General features: G+C 36.6%; 1 protein-coding gene across 1 annotated transcript; it reads right to left on the reverse strand.

The window, feature by feature from the left end:
* Positions 1-6,164: 6,164 nt before the first annotated feature.
* Positions 6,165-18,514, reverse strand: LOC149021052 (GTP-binding nuclear protein Ran-3-like). Its single transcript, XM_089149317.1, has 8 exons — positions 18,431-18,514; positions 18,217-18,286; positions 17,943-17,999; positions 17,738-17,855; positions 7,763-7,852; positions 7,469-7,648; positions 7,301-7,378; positions 6,165-6,472 (listed from the first exon to the last, which is right to left on the reverse strand). Exons 1-8 carry the CDS (start codon positions 18,431-18,433, stop codon positions 6,403-6,405), a joined length of 666 nt encoding a protein of 221 aa, XP_089005443.1. The 5' UTR covers positions 18,434-18,514; the 3' UTR covers positions 6,165-6,402.
* Positions 18,515-18,751: the final 237 nt, after the last annotated feature.

An 18,751-nucleotide genomic window follows, 5' to 3' on the forward strand; every position in this document is an offset into this window, starting at 1 on the left:
CTCCCTCTGTGGGACTTGGATTAAACTTTAAAGAGTGAAATTCTCCTTTAAAATTGTGGTTCCGTTCCGTTCTTATTTTTCATTGACAGTTCAAAAGAAATAGATCCTCCGTTCACGATCTCCGAAGTTTTATCTTTGACCTTCCTAAGACGCTTCAGTGGGACCCATTTTCCAGGCTTGTGACAGCTGCTAAGTGCAAACGGATGAATATTGCGTAAGCGAATAAAAAAAAGGTGTCCTTTAACTTTTTCTTCTCAATGCTGCATGGCACAATGAGGATGGATGCTTTGCTTCCTGGTCATTTGATGCTTTAGTCTATTTCACTTCACATCATTGTTGGATTGCTTTAAGAAACTGAAACAACCTCTCCTGTGTACAAGTGTATCTCTTCTTACACGATGCAGGATTCTAGCTTCACAACAAACTGTAGCATATGCAAAACCGCCTCTCGTTTTTTTCTTTTCTTCTCTTTCTTGGTAATAACCATGTCTCATCTGAATATAACCAGCTACTTTGCCTTCCCTTGATTTGGTAAAACCAGAAATTTGGTCGATGGAAACCTAATCTGTGCCTGATTCTTTTCCAGCTTTCAAAGAGGGGTGTGTATCTCTAGGTTACACATTTAGGATGTACATTTTTATCGTTAGTTTCTATATCTTAAACGATGACGTGGAGTTTTTAAATCCTTAAGCTAACCCTAATCGTGGGAAATCACATTTTTATCCTATTAATACTTCTCCTCATGAATTGAACCAACTAGGAGTAGAAGTAATTATAAGGACTCCCAATATGTAAGGTAGGTATTGAAAAAGTGGCTTGGGTGTATACTTTTTTTTTTCGTGGTGAAACATCATATCTGCTTAGCGGTGGATGTAGCTTTCAGATGATACACCTAGAAAAAATTTCCCCTCTATCTTTCTTAACACATGAGCAGTTTGATTTCAGAATACATTCATCGAACCCTTTGTAGTTATATTGCCCAGGAAATAACCTCCCTTTTCTTCTTATAAATTTGATCGAGTTATCCTAAGACTCTGATGCCTAATATCCTACGATAGTTCAAACAAGATGATTTCTTATATGAATTTCAATTAGAGTTTCAATGTATTCTAGCAAAAATATCTCGAAAAAAAATTTGATTGGAATGAATTGTGTATGTCACTTATATTGCCTTTCACAAGTAAGAGCTCAAGAAAACCCTAATTATTCTAGTCACTTTTTAAGTAAGGCTCTAACCCTGTGATTGTAAGAGTCGACATTATAGTTAATATAGTCACTTTAGTAGCATTTTTTTGGGGGGGTTAAATTAGCTAGTTTAATAGCCAAGAAAGAGATAGATAGACAAGGAAAGTGGAAGCACAACAAGCTACAGATAATGCCCATGCCCTACGGCATGCATACATATAACCTACCCATCTTTGTGCCCATGCCATTTGGGCCACCATTTGTTTTCCCCATTCCTCAAGTAACAATATCAACAGGACCTTATCATGCAAGCATCTATTCTATTTAATCTCTGGTGTATTGCGAGAGAGGAGAACAAAATTATGTGACTATAATAATACGTACATGTGAAATGAAACACAAGCATACATGCATGCTTGCTTGAGCATGGTGCATGTGGTTAGTGTCTGATGCATGTGGGCATGTGGAATGTGTAGTTATTGAATTGGACAAGGGAAGGAGAAAGAAAAGCACATAATTTTATACTAAGTGACGTAAATTTTACCCTGATATGCATTCTAAGTCGATTTTCATTTTTAAATGAAAATAATAACAAATTGTTTTATAATCCAAGACTGTGAAATCTATTTGTAATACGTTTCACGAATCCAAATCAAATATTGCTCAAGCCTGGTGATGATACTTGAGATGATAACTTCCTAGATGAAATGACAATTCACAAGAAGCCGATACCTACTTGATCAAGTTCTTCAGTTTTGTATTATTACTGACACTATATATACTTTTTTCACTTGAGGTTTGTAATGTGGTTCCAATTTTCTTTTCACTGATATATCTGGCTGTTAACAAGACCAAGTATCTTACCATATAGGCTATTAGCAGCAGCCAGTGGTAATCAAATAGAAGAAATTAGGAAAATGGGCATTTCTAGATGCTGTTCCTTTTTACATATATTTAGGCATTAGGGTCTGGGACTGCTTACAGTTCAGTGGAACTAAGAGTTAGGAAGGAACTGGAATCGACATATCTGAGATCTTTTTCCATACTTTTTTGCCTAGAGGGAAGCAGAACAGATTTTTTTCCATACATTTGATAAGTGGTTCTAAGTTCCATATGGGTTTGTTAAGTACTTACTATTGGAGTTGGTTGGCCTTTCTCATTGGTCATCTGTGTTTGGTAGTCTTGCTTGTAACGGCAACACCCAAAAGCGCCATCTGCAACAAAAGCTCTAATTTTTTGCACTACACGTATTTCTCTACAAATGAAATTCATACATGATAGGAAACGTTAGAATTCATTTGAAGAAAGCCTTGTAAAGTACATTACAAATTACACGCTTGCTGCTGGAATCTATTCATTCCATTCCAGATCACTAGCTAGCTTTACTAATAGAGTGTTCACATAATTAAAACCTCAGTTTTTTCTCTTATACAACTGATAGAGTGTTCATTTGAGTAAACCCACAGAATTTTACTTGGCTATTTGGGTATCCTGATTAGTTTTGAATAGTCATTTAGGTGGAAATCCTTCACTTTCTAAGAAACCTATGAACCTTGAAAAGTCAGTTAAGGTAAGCTGTTTCCCATTACTACCTGGTTCTCCTGCCACTATGATTCTTTTGCAATCTAAAAAGGGTTGGTTAGCTTGCCGCCAGTTTTCCAAGTTCGACGAACTACCTGCTCTAAGTTTTGGTCAAGTTTGTGGTCGTCGTGCAATCTAAATTGTGCTGCTAACTTGCCCAGATTCTCTAGTTAGGCTAACGACTTGCTCTAAGTGTTTGCCAGGTCTGGTCTACATTACTCATCGTTACTTACCTTATGCAGCATGCCGATTGAGAGAATGAAGACAATAGATATTGTCGCTCACAAGTAAGAACTCAAGAAAAACCCTTTCTTACCAAAGAAAAATTGATAAACCCTAATTGCAGTCACTTTTTTTGTAAGGCTAAAATATCTGTGATTGGAAGAGTGGGTGATGAGTATATAGTCAACAGCTAGCTTCATAGGCCAGAAAGAGATTTATAAACGAGGAAAGTGGAAGCATGCTAAAACTTCAGATAATGTCCATGCCCTTTGGCATGCAGACATATAACCTACCCAAATTTATGCCCAAGTCTCTTCGGCCACCATTTATTTTCTCTATTCCCCATGTCACAATATCAACAGGACCTTATCATGGAAGCAGTTATGGTGCATGTAGAATACACAGTAATTGAATTGGATCAAGAGCAAACAAATGATAAGCACGAAAGGAAATTAATTCCTGATACTTTGCCTGCTTTGTGTCTGAAGTTTGAAACCTAGCGGGGAGAAATGAATGTAAAGAAATGCATATAGATTATGAAAATTTTGATAAAATTTATACAGGATGTCGAAATAATTTTAATGGTAAAGATAACATGTATAAATTTCATTCACAATAATTTACAATTAGAATCCTATTTTTAGAAACTAACTCTTTAATTCTTAAAATTTTTCCATACTTATTCTCTCATCTTTCTTTTCTGTTTATTCTCTTCTCTTTCCTTCCCTATTTCTTATCTCTTCTTTCTTCATATGCTTTTTGAAAAACATGGAAAACCTCAACTTTAAGAGTTCATTTCTAAATCTTATCCACAATTAGGTACTCTCTCTCTCCAATCTATTGTTTTTCTCACTCTCGATTTTTTTTTGTTATTTTTTCTATTTGATTTTATGTTGTCTATCTTTCTCGATTTTTTTTTCTGTTATTCTTTTTATATTGTAAATGAAATATCTATAATTTATAAGGCAACTACCATTATTCCTTTAGTTTGCATCTAGCCTTTTATTGTTGAAATCATGCAAATTTTTTTATTTTTTTTTGTTGGTCCTATAATGTTGATTTTGTAAGATTGATATTATTTTTTTTGTGAACAACCCTCAAGCTTTAATTTACCCATATTTTGTAACGGTAAAAAATGTCAATATTAATAATTTACTTATACTTTTAATATGTGTAGGCCCACACAATATCTATGACTCACATCTGAATATGATAAAATAATTCATAGGTGGGACCTTAGTGGGCCACACAATATGTATGGTGAAAAAACGTTAATGCTCCCCCAACGCAGAGGTGATCTGGACTCCCATTTCGCCCTCTCCCCCCCCCCCCAAATGTTGGATCCTACTTCCGCCCTTGGGTGGAGTGGAGCTAAGACAAGTTTACAACATATCAACTTATAATGAAACATTCCCTTTTGCAACATTGCCGCGAGACGTAAATATGTGGCCTCGCCCCTTGTTGGGTGTTGTCTCCCCTCTTGGGGTTTTTGCCTCTCCCCCCCCCCCCCCCCCAAATGTTGGATCTTAGTTCTGCCCTTGGGTGGAGTGGAGCTAACACAAGTTTACAACAAATCAACTACAATGAATCATTCTCATTTATTTTTCAAACGTTGCAAAACAAGCAACAAGAACCTAAATTGAAAACATATATGCATGCAATATCTATAGTCGAATTTGAGGTCAGAGCCTTGAAACTTCTCTTTTGTGATCTTGTTAAGTTGTTGAATCATCTCAGATGTTACTGATTTACGCAATCCCCAACTTTACCATTCCTAAAGAAAATATCATGATCAAGACCTAAAGATCGTCTATCTCAGTTGTTGAATTTTCTTTTTCTTTTTTCATTTTAGGGTTTCTTGGTACTCTAAAACCATGTTTTGGGAGTCTTTTGAAGAGCAACTGAATATTATTGTTTTTTAAGAAACTTTCAAGAGATAGAGTTCTCCATTTTCTATCCAATCTTTTGTTTGGTCTCGTTCTTTGTCGTTTCGACATCACATGACTATATGCAGAATATATGCCTAAAGATTCTTGTTACTAGATAATAGGTTATGGGAAGAAATTAAAATGTCTTGGATGAAATGCTAGTAGATTCTTGTTATTACTAATTTGGTTATCGCGCATCAAATAAGTACCCTTATCGGAAAAATCCAATTTTCCCATCCAAGTTATCAAGATTTAGGAAGGAAACCTTTAGTTTGAGTTTGTTCTTGTAGCAAATTCAACGAGAGGGAGGGGAGGGGGTGATTTCCGGTTGGGGAAGGTGTTGGCGGTGGTTGCCGGCAAGGGGAGGGGTTGGGGTGGTTTCTAGCAATGGTGGTGGGCAATTTTCAGCGGATATAGCCATATAGGTAGAAGATCAGCAACCTAGAGTTGGGTATGGGAGGGTTTAAATAAGGGTAATTATATCATTTGACTCTAATGATGATCATTTTGTCATTTTATTCGTGACATAAGAGGATCTTAGATAGAATGTTATAATTGTGCAACTTGTAATTTTAAAAGTGTGCAATCGATAATTTGAGCACTAAAACATGCCAAGCATAATTTAAATCCCATTAAAGCAAACAACCTATAGAAAACTCGAGACTTTTTTTTTCTTTTTCCTTTCACCTACTTATGTCAATAGTCAATATTTCAGTTTGCCAAATTTGGTAAACATAAAATATTACAAAAAACCCAACGTTAATTTTAACTTAACTGTTAAATTTTAATGTATTAAAACATAAATACCCCTCACCCCAAGTAAACCTTTACCTCCTCTTTTCGACCGTTAACCGTTAATCAATCAGAAGAGCTGTCGGGTTCAAGATTAAAACCAGACTACAGGGATGTGATGCAATGCACAAGCGGTTGTTGATCTTCTCCCTAAACCTCAAATCTAAAAACTGACTTCTTAATCTAACAAATCTATTTTTCAGATAGACTATATAAGATGAAAGATTCAAGTATTAGACCGTTTAAGAATGACAGTTTGTTGAAATAGATTGTAAATTTTGGCCTTGGAAAGCTATGTATGGTATTAGGCCCAAAATATGGAGAGATGAATGATTCCGAGGGGATATACATAATTGTTTGAAAACACAAATGATGTTGATGCAATTTGCTCTATTTTTAATTAAATCATGATGAAACGATATGGTCAGACTAACAACAGACCATGCACAGCCACCAAAAGCACATATGGCGTACCCATGACACCAAAATAAAAGATCCTATCAAATATCAACCATTACTCTCAGTATAAGAAAAGGAAAATCCTGATAATAAGATCCTTATATTTGCAGAAAATTTGGGAACCAAATTCAATGGTCCATATAACAAGTGAACCAATGGTCCATATGACAAGTGAACCACAAGGCTAAGAGAAATATAAGAATAACAAGAACCTCGCTCCATTCTTCTAATCATTCTACTCAAACGCATCATCATCATCGTCAGGGAGAGGCTGAGCAGCAGCGGCAGCAAGCTCAGCTTCATGCCTGCAAACCCAGAAATACAGCAAACATGATAAGATAAAACACATTAAAATATATATATATATATACTCCACAATGATCACAATAATCCATCGAGTGGAAAAAAATTTCCCCCTTTTTCAACCTAAGAAAAGATATATTTTCCCAAATTGCTTCACAAAAAGCAACCATTACATCAATACACAGCTCTCTGTTTCAAAATCTTACATCCAAACTAAACCAATAACTGGAAAGAGAAGTGCTAGAAACAGAATCACGAAAAGCATATGCTGGTGTGACAAAGAATGGCTGGCATCACACCCCTGGGATCACACCCAACCAGTATGTCCACATCATGATAAATGAGTTAGTCCCACTAGCAGCATTGGACCATAGCCATTACAAGTTCTCAAATGCTCATTACTTGTGTGGTTTTGACATTATTTTCTATGTTTAATGAGACTGGGGAAAAGCAAACTCAAACAAAATCCCAACATACAATATACTTAAGCTTGCAAACATTTTCTTCAAATAACTAATAAGTACTAGGGAGTCCACATCAGACATTGCAAAATGTGTAAATCACACAAAAGAAAAGGCTGCCACATCAACGATTTTTTAAGGCTAAGCATTCATGATTTTTACTTGCATCTGACCAACCCCAACCTGATAGAAGCGGGTTCAGGTAAGGCTGGAAATTGGCATTAAACCTTTGCTGATACCTACTTGAAGGGAACAGTACTTACCGCTCAAAAAAAAAAAATTGAATGCTTACAGCAATCCATCCTATAGTCAATTTCAGGTATAAATAAAAGTGTAAGAAAACAATCAATGAGATCTTAAAAAACTTACTGTTGCTGAGCAGCCAAATCAAGCTGCACTTCAGGGGGAGCCAGAGCAGGAGATTCTACGAAGTGGAGATTAGGATCCCTATAGACCACAGGAAATTGTGACATTATTGATTTCTGCAACATTTAGTAGCACAAAAGTGGTAAAGTTGGAACTAGATTGTTTCATTACCCTGCAAGCTTCCTGGCAAGATACAGGAAAGGCTTCTCAAAATTATAGTTGCTCTTAGCAGATATCTCATAGTATTGAAGATTTTTCTTCCTATGGAATGTGACTTGCTTTGCCTTCACCTGCCTGTTCTTCACATCAACCTTGTTTCCACACAGAACAATAGGGATATTCTCACAAACACTGTCATTCCAGGAAAGAAAAAAAATACATTCAGAGACAGACAATATGCATTAATGGAACATGACTGGAGAAACTAGAAACACAGCTAGCCTCAATTTGCATATTATTACGCACCGGCAGAGATCTCGATGCCATGTAGGAACATTCTTATATGTCAATCGGGCAGTGACATCAAACATGATGATCGCACATTGTCCATGGATACTGCAAATAGCACCAAGAAGTTTAGCACAAAAACAATCTAGAAGTTGAATTGAAGATACTTCAAACGGTGAAATCAACAGCCTACACCAGTAAGATCCCTCCATACAGAAATTTGAATGCAATTTTTTTGAGAGGTGAGTGGCATAAATAACATTCAGTTCACTGGATCTTAAAAGAGATGCATAAAATAAAAATCTCAAATTAGATTAGCCCAGTTGATGTGAACACACGGACCCCCCGGCTGAAACCTCAAGTGGGGCCCCAGGATGGCCCCAAGAAGCCCCACCCTAACCTGGCCGAACCCCTATTTGGGGGTATTTTGGGCATTTTACCCCCTGTTTATTCTGGAATTATTTCCAGAATGTTTCAAAATTTTATTTGAGTTAAAATACCTACGTTAAGTTGAGGATGGATTGGTTACTGAGCTTTATTTTGATTCCAAGTTGTTTGGTTGAGTCCTAGGTTATCCTAAATTAGTATGTGCTTATTTAAGTTAATTTAAATTCTAATCCAGCATGTGGTTTTTTTTGACTTAGTAGAATTCTATGTCAAGAGCATGGTTATCAAAGCGTCCGCCTAGGCGGCAAAGCGGTTTTTGAATTGCTTAAATTGTTGCCGCTTAATTAACGTGCTGATTTCTTGCCGTTCTTTTGCTTAGGCACTACCACTTTGCCGCATTTTGCGCCATATTGCCACCTAGATGCTAAAGTAACCGTTTTTTTTACATTTTGTGATTTGTGCATATTATTTTTTCTTTTTCTTAATCATAATTTATTCTACAATACCGTATATAAATTTAAATATGTGAGCCATTTCGGAATCGAGGCCCAATTTGCAAATGAACTCCGAGGCCTATAGTGTCTATCGGCAACAGAATGTGAAGCACGAGTCATATTCAACATTGATAATCAATGAATCATTAAATAAACAATGACTTGAAAATCGGAATAATGAGAACTATTAATTTATCATGTTGGCACTGTTTGGTTAAAAAAAGGGAAAAATAGATACATCAATTCTGATTACTGATCTATGCACAAGAGTACAAGACACTTATTTGGCGTCACACTATCAAGAGGTAAATAAGAATGTAAAATTACTACTTTCATTTTCATTTTTCACATTGATTACTGATATAGTACATACTACATAATTATTGTTATGAATCTTATGATGCTAGATGAAATGAAGTCATGTTTTTAATCTTTTTTTGGATAGTTTTTCATAATTGTGATTCTTGAATGTTTTTTTATTTTTATTTTTATGAATGTGAGTGTTGAATGTTTGTTTAGTGCTTTAATTTATTATAAAAAGTATTTGTTTTAAAAAGTAGTTTAAAAGTAGTAATATTGACTAAACCGCTTTGGTCGCTTTATTGCCGCCTAAGCACCGCTTAGTCGCCTAATCGCCAAGACGGGGCCCCAATCGCTTTGCCACTTTAATAACCTTTGGTCAAGAGTCCTTGTAATGTGGAGAGATTGTAAGACAACAGGTTCTTGGAGAAAGAAATAATCTAATTTTACTTCCATCCCAATTACCTTACCCCTATAGATTTTTGTAAAAACCCTAAACTATCCTTTTTCTCTTAAAAGACTTTATATATAATTTTAGGTTGATCCTTTCCAACCCATAATAGTCTTAAAATCACCCTTGGGTATTAAGATCCTTCCATTAAATTGCCGGAAGATTCTGGACAAACCCCAAATTCTAAGGAGGTCCTCTTAAAAATTCTAACCCTAAAATTGGATTTACATCATCAGTTTTCTGGGAAGTCCGTTGTAATATCGTTATGAAGAAATACCCCATGCTTTTGGAGACCTCCCATTTCCATGACAAAATGGAGGCTTGCAAGCCTATCATATAAAAGAATAGGAATCATTTTCAAATTTCAGTAATAAGTTCCCATTCATTGGGCTGTTAGTCAATAATGCTAATACCAAATGAACCACATCTGAGGAACCCCATCCATTATGAATGATTAGATAGGGAGCCCAAATCCAATATCTTTGGTAACTAAATACACAACAATGACAGGTATCAAGAAAACACCAATATAAAACGTCATCCTCAATCTAAGTGGGGAGACTATAGAGAAATGACCACTCTCTTCAGAAGACAATAAAATGGGCAACTAAGGCATTGTATGGTGATGCTCCCGGCACACTTATTCTGTGCCATTTGCCAAATTTGGCACAGAAGTTGTCAAAATCTTGTATGGTAAACCAGTCTAAAAAAGTGTGCCAACAAGAAGCTCCAAATTGGAGTTGCTTGTGCCCAAAAGCAGCTCTCATAAAAAATGCGGGGACCAAGGGAGCACTTGACGGTGAGTGGGGGTATCAACGTAATTTGACTTATATTATCAAAAACCCTTCCCAAATCACTCTCGTCTCGGTTGACTCTCACTCTTTCCTCTACAAACCGAAGTTGTAAGCCCTAACAAACGACTCTCTCGTCTGTCTCCTTCACTCTCGCCGTCTCTCTCTCTACAACTGAAGCCATAAGCTCCAACGAAAGTTGTCTCAAGTGAAGAATACTCAATAGTTGCAGCTTCAAAAGGGGAAAAACAAGGGTCTGATTTTTCTGTTTTCAGTTTATTTATTTCTTTTGAGCACCTATTCGGTACTTTGCTTTCATCACGAAGTTTGGATCATTTGTTTATGTCTTCATGGTTTGTCTTCATCAGAGTCAGTATGGTGTTCTAATTTTCGAAGAGCTACACAAAGGGGTTTCTACCATCTACCTTTCATTTGCCTTTTCCCATTTCTCTTCTTCTCTCACTCTGTTTTCTTGTTAAGTTTCTAATCCCAAAAAAGAGGTTTCTGCCTTGATTTTATGTCTTTTTTAGTATTGTTGTGCTCTAGAAAAAAGTTTGTTTTTTTTTCCTCTGTGTGGGTTGGGGGCAGTGAGTTGAAAGATTGCTTGAGCAAATAAATATCTGGAGCAAATTGCCCTGGCACCCCAAAATGGAGGCTTTAAAGCAATGACACCCCACTTTCTATTTGAAAAACACATAGGTCCTATTCTGTTAGAGTTATATTATTGCAAAGACTATTATAACCCTTCCAAGAAATCTTATTCTCATTTACCAAAAATAGAAGAAAAAAAAGGCATTTTTTTGCCTACAAAGTTTATTTGATGAAGACATTGTTGTTGTATTTTTTTCTCTTCAGATTTTGGTAAGGGCATTTTTGGAATTAAAGAAAAAATAAACAGTGGGTTAACTGTTTCATTAACATAATGGACTAATGTGTTTAATGAATTGGGATGTCTATGTTTTTCAAACATAAAGCGGGGTGCCAATGTTTTAAAGCCTCCATTTTGGGGCTCCAGTGCAATTTGCTCAAATATTTATGGTTGCTGCTGGTGATTTTACAACTGATGTTCAGCCTTACTTGCGAATTATTGGCTCCCAAGTATTCTATGAATGAACAGAAATAGAGGACAACTGTCTTCTCAGCCTTTTCATATTTGTATGGCAGGGTATATGGTGCACAAAAGAAGATGAAGTGGATGGAACTGAGTATCTGTAATGGTAAGGGGATTGGGATATGCAGCAGTGCAATTGAAAACTGAGCACTCGTGTATCCGCAGATTAGGCCAACCAACAATGCTTCAAATGTGATCTGGATCAGCTTTGACCCTCGATGATATTATAAAAAGAAAAAGGAGATCACCTAGGCAGCTCAAGCACTTCTTTAGGTGTATAGTAGTCTTAAATTGTAGTACCCAAATCGATATTCAGCAACTTGTCTACTTCTCTTGCATATTAGTGTGCTTTGTTGTACTGAAGATTATACAAGTGGCAAATTTGGTAGCACTAACCGTAGTACAAAGTCAATTGTTACTGAATGTCAATTAAGTATTTGTCTTTACCTTTGTTATTTATTTTATTTTTGTTTTTTTTAAAAGTACCCATTTTGTACATACAATACAAGATTATGTGCCCATTTTGCCAAAGAAACGTGCCCATCTATGCCCAACTATACAAGATTTCAGTACCTATTATTTGCCCAAATTGGCACAGAAGCATAAAAAGTTCATTCTGAACCAAATTGGGCAAACTGGCACAAAATCATTTGCCATACAACTCCTAAAACTTTCGATGTTTGATTCCTACAATCTACAGAAGTACACAACTTGTGGATCATAACCATTTCAGTAAGATGAAACCATAAAACTAGATCATAGCAACATTAATGGCACCAAATTGCAAAAGTTAATGATTGCTTTCTTCATGCTTATGAGTTCAACAAGGTTGTTCCAATGATGTAACACAGGATCCTCCTCTTTGACTAAAACCAGCAAATAATGGGTTGTCCGAGGATTAGGATATGGTATACGGGTCGACAAGGAGATGTTTTCTATGGGTATCATACGGGAGGGTTTGGGTATGCTATGAGATAGTTAAAAATTATGGATACCCTATGGGATGGCTTGAGTGGATTAAAAGGGTAATAGATTATGTATCTCTAGTTATAGGAATACCTAAAGGTCCTAGGAATGGATTAGGTTTGATGGGAAGGGGAATGGGCTATTTTGGTATAATAAAGATAGGGTGAGATATGCCCAAAGGGAGGGATGGGGAAATTTAGTCAAATAATTTGGAGATAAATTGAAAGGATGTGGGTTGTCATAGGATATTCTAATTTGAGATGCAATAGGGTGCTATTAAATTAGGCAAGGGGGGAAGAGAAATATCATGGATAAGGGAGGGAGGGACGAAATAAGGGATCTTGCGGCAAAGGGAGGGAGGATGAGACTTGCAATTGGAAGGGAAGAGGAGGGGAAAATCTTGCGGTAAGAGGGATTCTTGGTTGGATCTTTATTCTTTCTTTCTTTTCTTTCTTTTCTTTCTTCCTCCTTGTTTTCTTTTTCTTTCTTCTTCATTTCTCTTCTTTTCTTTCTGCCGTTTCAATCTAGCCGCAAGAATCAAGAACCAGGAAAAAAACAGAGAAGAGGGGGGAAGAGGAGACATCGCAAGAAACATTTAGGGGAGGGGCTGCTGTCGCAAGGGGAAGAGGGGGCTGGGGAGGTTGCTGCAATGAAGAGGAGGGGTTTGGGGGAGGGCTGCGACGGAGGGGAGGGGCTAGAGGTGCTATGCGAGGGAAGTGGAAGGGGAGGGGAAAAGGGGCCAGGGGTGCATACTTGGAAAAGATGCTGTAATTGTTTGTAAATGCTGGAAACTGGAAGAAGAGTGCTAGAAAGAAGGGGCTGATCATTTAAAAAGAGAACTCTGAATCTTTTACTCAACTGTGACCTCCCCACCAAGGCCAAGATCCTTAATCAATTCTTTTTCAAATAATCAGACTTCAAAAAAATATAATGAAAAACAAGGCTTATTTATAGCCTACTAAAGACTCCAACCTAAGGGGGATTCCTTTACAGTTTAGGATCTCCCTTACAATTAATCTCAACCATCCAAATGCATAAACATCTAATGGAATCTCGTTCAAAATAGATTCCTTCTTAGACTCTAACAAAAGGCAAAGAACTCTTGTAATAAAAGACTACAAGACTCTTTATTCCACAGCCCCCCTCCCCAAAAAAAAAATAATTCCTAAGGATTCAAGAACTCTTCTTTAAATCAAGAGTTTTTTTCATAGCGCCCACCTAAGTTGGGCCTAAATTCTTGACTGCCCGCTTTTCACTTTCTTGAAAATTCCAAGTTACCCACTGTTAAGTTCAAAGGTCTGACCGTTGATTTTTCAAATTTTAGGGGTCAAGTGACTAAGATACCCCTATGCTTGTCAATTACTAAAATGCCCTCATGGATAAAACCTCTTCCTGTCCAAAGTATTATTGATTTTCATTTGACAAGCAAGAAAAAGGTGAACAAGCAGGGTCAGCTCCTGTTTAAGACACTCAAGTTTGCTCCAGTTTACCTTTAGATTGGTGACAAGTGTCTTGTTCTCTCACAACCCTAATTCTTGGCCGTCTCCTTCCTTGCATTGAGCACCAACTACTTACCCCAATCATCTTCTCTCCCCCTCCACAAAAGCTTAAGAGTTGCAGCTACTTATCCGAATAAACTAAAAACAGCATTAAAAATGCATAGCCAACCATAAGAGCTTTCAGATATTTTAAGAAAAATGAAACAAAAAACCCATCAGAATCCATGAGAGATTAGGGAAGAATTAGATTGTGGTGAAATTAGATGTTGCAATTAACATGCAGGGTCCAAAATCATATATAAAATCATGTGTTACAAAACCTAGAATCTCTCTATCTCATCTCTCTCTCTTTTTCCTTTCTCCCTTCCTTTAATTTCAAAGATGTTGCAATAGAAATGGCGTTAGGGTTAGGGTTGAAGACGCGATCATGCTTGGTTTGCTCTTCAACAGTCTTTCTCAGCTCAGAGGTACTAGAGATTCATTACTTCATTTGTCTTCTTCGAGTATCGTCTTTCAGGCTCAATTCAAATGCCACAAACCAACAAGCGCTTTACGGTAATCTCATCAAATATCTTCACGTCTCTCAAATGAAATTTCAAAGCTTCCACTTTGATGCTGAACCTTGCCTCAACTAACATAGAAGTAGATGGGCATAATTATTTAACCGTTAAATCCATGGTATTAAACAATCTCCACCAATTATTGGAGGCACCAAATGCTATCTGCATAGTACTCAAAGAAACCAACGATCGAAATTTTGGATTGTTGAATTATGTTGTGTAATTTGGATCCAACTTGTCTCTACTCCGCAAGTCTTCATCATCCATATACACATCGATTCCCTTTTCTTTTCCAGATCTCTATATGAAGGAAACCAGTAAAGTTATAGCAAGTAATTTACAAATCTATGGATGTCTCGGATCTTCTAATTCGATTCAATGCACAAGTCAAGAAATGGGATAGATTGAAATAAACCCATCTCCATGCTTCTTCGTCTTTTTCCTTTCTACTTGTTTATCCGATTTTACTTGTTGTCTTGCAATGGATGGAAGTGTGGCACCAGTGAGGACAGGAATAACAATGGCAGGGAAGGGGCGGTGGTTGCCGGCGGTGGCAGAGTTTCTGGTGAGATATAGGAAGAAGATGGGTGACCTAGGGGTTAGGTCACTTAAGTGAGTGAGAAAGCATTTTACTAATTTGACAAACAAAGGGGTATTTTGGTCAGTTGACCACTTAAATTTTAAAAACTAGCAGCAAAACTTGGAAAGTTAATAGTGGGTAACTTGGAATCTTCAAAAAAGTGAAAAATGGGCATATTATAATTTTTCCCACTTAATTGGGCAATAAAGAATTTAGGCCCAACTTAAGTGGGTGCCATGAAAAAAACTCTTAAATCAAACAAGACTTCAAACTAATCAAGACTCTTTTGAAAACAAAAAACTAAAATTCTAAACATTGAATCCAACAAATATTTTGGGCTGGAATGGACCACACCACCCTTTTATGAGGGTTCGGTAGGCACTAGGTGTGCCACTTCGGAGGATGGGGGTGAACCCTTGTTCACACCATCTAGTCAACTTGCAACACAAAAGGTCTCCATTTTCCCTATATTTTGCTTCCAAATACTATTTATTAAAATAGAGGGTGGACCTTGGTTTAACAATACAGCCATGCTCCATAAGATCAAGTGGTCACATGTTTCGAGTCTGGAGACAATCTCCCTTAGAAAGCAGCTAAGGCTAAGAACATTATAAACCAACCTTGTGCACTAAAAACATCTTTTTTATGTTATTTAACAAAACATCCTACAAAATTCTCCTAGAAGAAAAACAATGGTTAAGCATACTACAATCAACCTTCTGAGGCACAGGTAACATTGAACTATACAAATGCATTGAATTAGAAACCAAGCAAATTTGAATGACCAAAGAATGTCATGTGTCCATAATATATCACGAGGGTATTATTGTCCTGTCCCAGTGGTAGTCAACAGTTAGTCTTCAATAGACTTGTGTTATTATCTAAGAGGAATATCTTTATCTTTAAAAAAATGTGAGTGGAGAAATTTACAACATTTTAGACAAGGACAAAAGATGCTCAAATCGCCAGACAAAAATGATAGCATGGAATAAATTTCAGTTGAAACGGTCGAAATTTTGACCGAAATCACTGCATTTTTGGAAATTGAAAAGGAACCTTCAAGATTTCGTCAAAATCATAGGTTTCAACCAAAATTTTGCAGGTTTTTACCTAAATTTCGCAAGTTTCGACAGTCTAAATTGTTTTTATTGATTTTTATCCCATTTTCAGCTAATTTCCACAACTCCTTTGCCTGCAAACACCTTTATTGCTCCTCTTTCTCCTCCAAACACCTCTCAAGCCACAACAGCTATAAAGGAAACTCCAGCAGGAATAGAATGTGAAGCATGAGCCATTTTTATTTTTGTTTTGTTCATACCTTTAATGATCTTGTATTGCCTTCAAATTAATATATATTTAGTCTATGACTATGATCTATGATTGTGTCCTGTTAAACTTTTTTTTTTATTTGCAATATTTTTTTTTATTTTCTGATTTTAAAATTATTTTTTAAATTATACATTTGTATACATGATATATAGGCTTCAACTTAATATCTGTGAGACACCATCATTTGATCAAGTTGGTCGTTGAATTTTGTTAAATTCTTATATATGTGACCATTCTATCAAACAATTCATATATGTTGATAATTCTATACATGTATGCAATACAATTTATACTTGTCTGAACCAGTCATTTATTAGTTTACTTGAATTATAAATTTTTAGTGTTTTTTGGCAAGATACTAGTTCCATTGTATCTATTTTGTTTTAAATAGGTAGGAGGCAAGAAGTCAAATGAAATGGAGGTCACATAAGGCCCAAAACCTAAGGTCGAAATTTCAAAAACCAGGTTTCGACCGAAATTTCAGTTGAAACCTGGAGATTTCGGTTTTTGCCTTGTTTCAATTGAAATTTGCACCATCAATGAAAGTGAACAACCCCACCCCTTCCAACACATCACCATTCATCTGGGAGGCATAACATGTCATAGACACCGCCCCTTGTGTCAAATTGCACTCGGTAGTCAAGGGAACGGCACTTCAGCAACTCTAAGTAAACAAAATTAAAAATTGAAAGAAGCAACAAGATCAAGAATTAAGGTCTTGAAATGGGAATAGTATTTACAGGCTGCCAAGACAGTCACTCTCTCTACCCCCAACCCCATGGAAATGGTACTAATACTAGTGTGTGGCCCAAAATGTCATTGGTTGAAGCCACTAGCTGTAACCTATAGGAAAAGCTCGAATTGAGCTTACCCTCCATTCCTTGATTTTATTTTTTTAATCAATATATGAGAAAATAATGGTGCAAGCACCACAATGGTTCCTTTCATATATTGTAAGAAGACAACTCAAAAGCTAAATAAAACTGTTTGTACTACAGTACCCCAAACTATCAACAATCAACAAGGTAGAAAATCCCATTACTTCACTGCAACAGAAAAGTCATCAATAATCATATGACATATATCATGCAAGAAAATAAATCACACATTTGTGATGGTTAAGTTAATGACGACTATCAGAATTTATGTATTGGATGCAGATGCAAGTATATTCAGATTTTCATTGCCCAGTGAAATGAACAAAGAGTTTGCACAATGAAACTGACAAAACCATACACGTATACAGCAAGGCTTTTTAATCATCTATGAAGCATATTTTCAAAACATTCATATTTTCAAAACATTCATATTTTCAAACCAACAACAGGAAAACACTTTTTATTTTCAAAAGAACCACTATCAATCGAAGCCACCCTGAGAATATTATTCAATTAATAGCTTTTACCAGCTATGGAATCCAAATTTCTCACCAACAATGTGAAGCAGCCTGAAGTTAAGACAAGAGCATCTGAAAGAACAATTTAAAATGATTTCACAAGCATCTATTAGTTTAGCCAACACTTACTAGTATCCATCTCTTAGCCCACCAAACTTCTCCTGGCCAGCAGTATCCCAACAATAGAATCTGATCTTCCCGCAGTTGGTGAAGAAGTCCAAGGGGTGAACTTCAACACCAATGGTTGCTGTAAATCATGGTTTCAAACCAAGCCGTCAACTTCTAGCCACAGATGAACTAAAACAATAACTACTGAAGAAGATGTAATGCTTACGTTCATATTTTTTTTCGAACTCCCCAGTAAGATGCCTCTTTACGAAAGTAGTCTTCCCTGCATCAATTACAAATTAGCTTCATCAGCTGAAAACCTCAAAAGAAGAAAAATTTTGGATTAACAAGTTATACAAGTCCACAGCGCGTGATAAAACAAACAACTCTGGAACCCTAGAATTTAGTAGAAACTATATAAGGGTTAAAAAAAGAATAATAATAATAATTAAAAATATAATTCGTTGATTCCCAAGAGAATATCGAAAGAGACCACGTACCTGTACCACCATCACCGACGATAACAAGCTTGAAGCTTGGGTAATCAACAGTTTGCTGGTTTGGAAGTGCCTGCAGAAATAAAGACCAAACCCTAAACCCAATCAGCAGTTACCCTAAATCGGAGATGAAGATCGGGAAAACAGTATGACAATGAAAGCAAAAAAACCTAAGACCTAAGTAGAACCCTAGAAGGACAAAGGTAAGCAGATGTACCATTTTCAAGGTTTTTCTCAACTCTTTCTCGGAGATCACAAAGGAATAAGGCAAAGCCGCAGAGGATGATTTCCGCTCTTGCGGGATTTTAACGCGAGAGATACTGAAAAGAACATACCTATGGTGATACGTCTTTAAAAACCGGACTCTTTGGTTCAAACCGGGAGACACCGGACCGACCGGATTGACTCGAAGACATCTACTAGGCCAGGTTCATTTTACTATTCGTCGTACAGAAGAGCTGGCATCTTCATTAGCACGGTGCACCTGTGCGGCTCTGCCAGCTTGTAAGATCAACCAAACTATGATTTAATGATGCCA

The sequence above is a fragment of the Hakea prostrata genome, chromosome 3 (genome assembly GCF_041222555.1).
Source record: "Hakea prostrata isolate BN-2017 chromosome 3, UWA_Hpros_2, whole genome shotgun sequence".
NCBI classification, from domain to species: domain Eukaryota; kingdom Viridiplantae; phylum Streptophyta; class Magnoliopsida; order Proteales; family Proteaceae; genus Hakea; species Hakea prostrata.

Coding starts and splice junctions, on each gene's coding strand:
- LOC149021052 (XM_089149317.1), bottom strand. Junction 18,000..18,216: donor CGTCGGTGATGGTGGTACAG/GTACGTGGTCTC, acceptor TAATTGATGCAG/GGAAGACTACTTTCGTAAAG. Junction 7,853..17,737: donor GGGCTAAGAGATGGATACTA/GTAAGTGTTGGC, acceptor TGCTATTTGCAG/TATCCATGGACAATGTGCGA.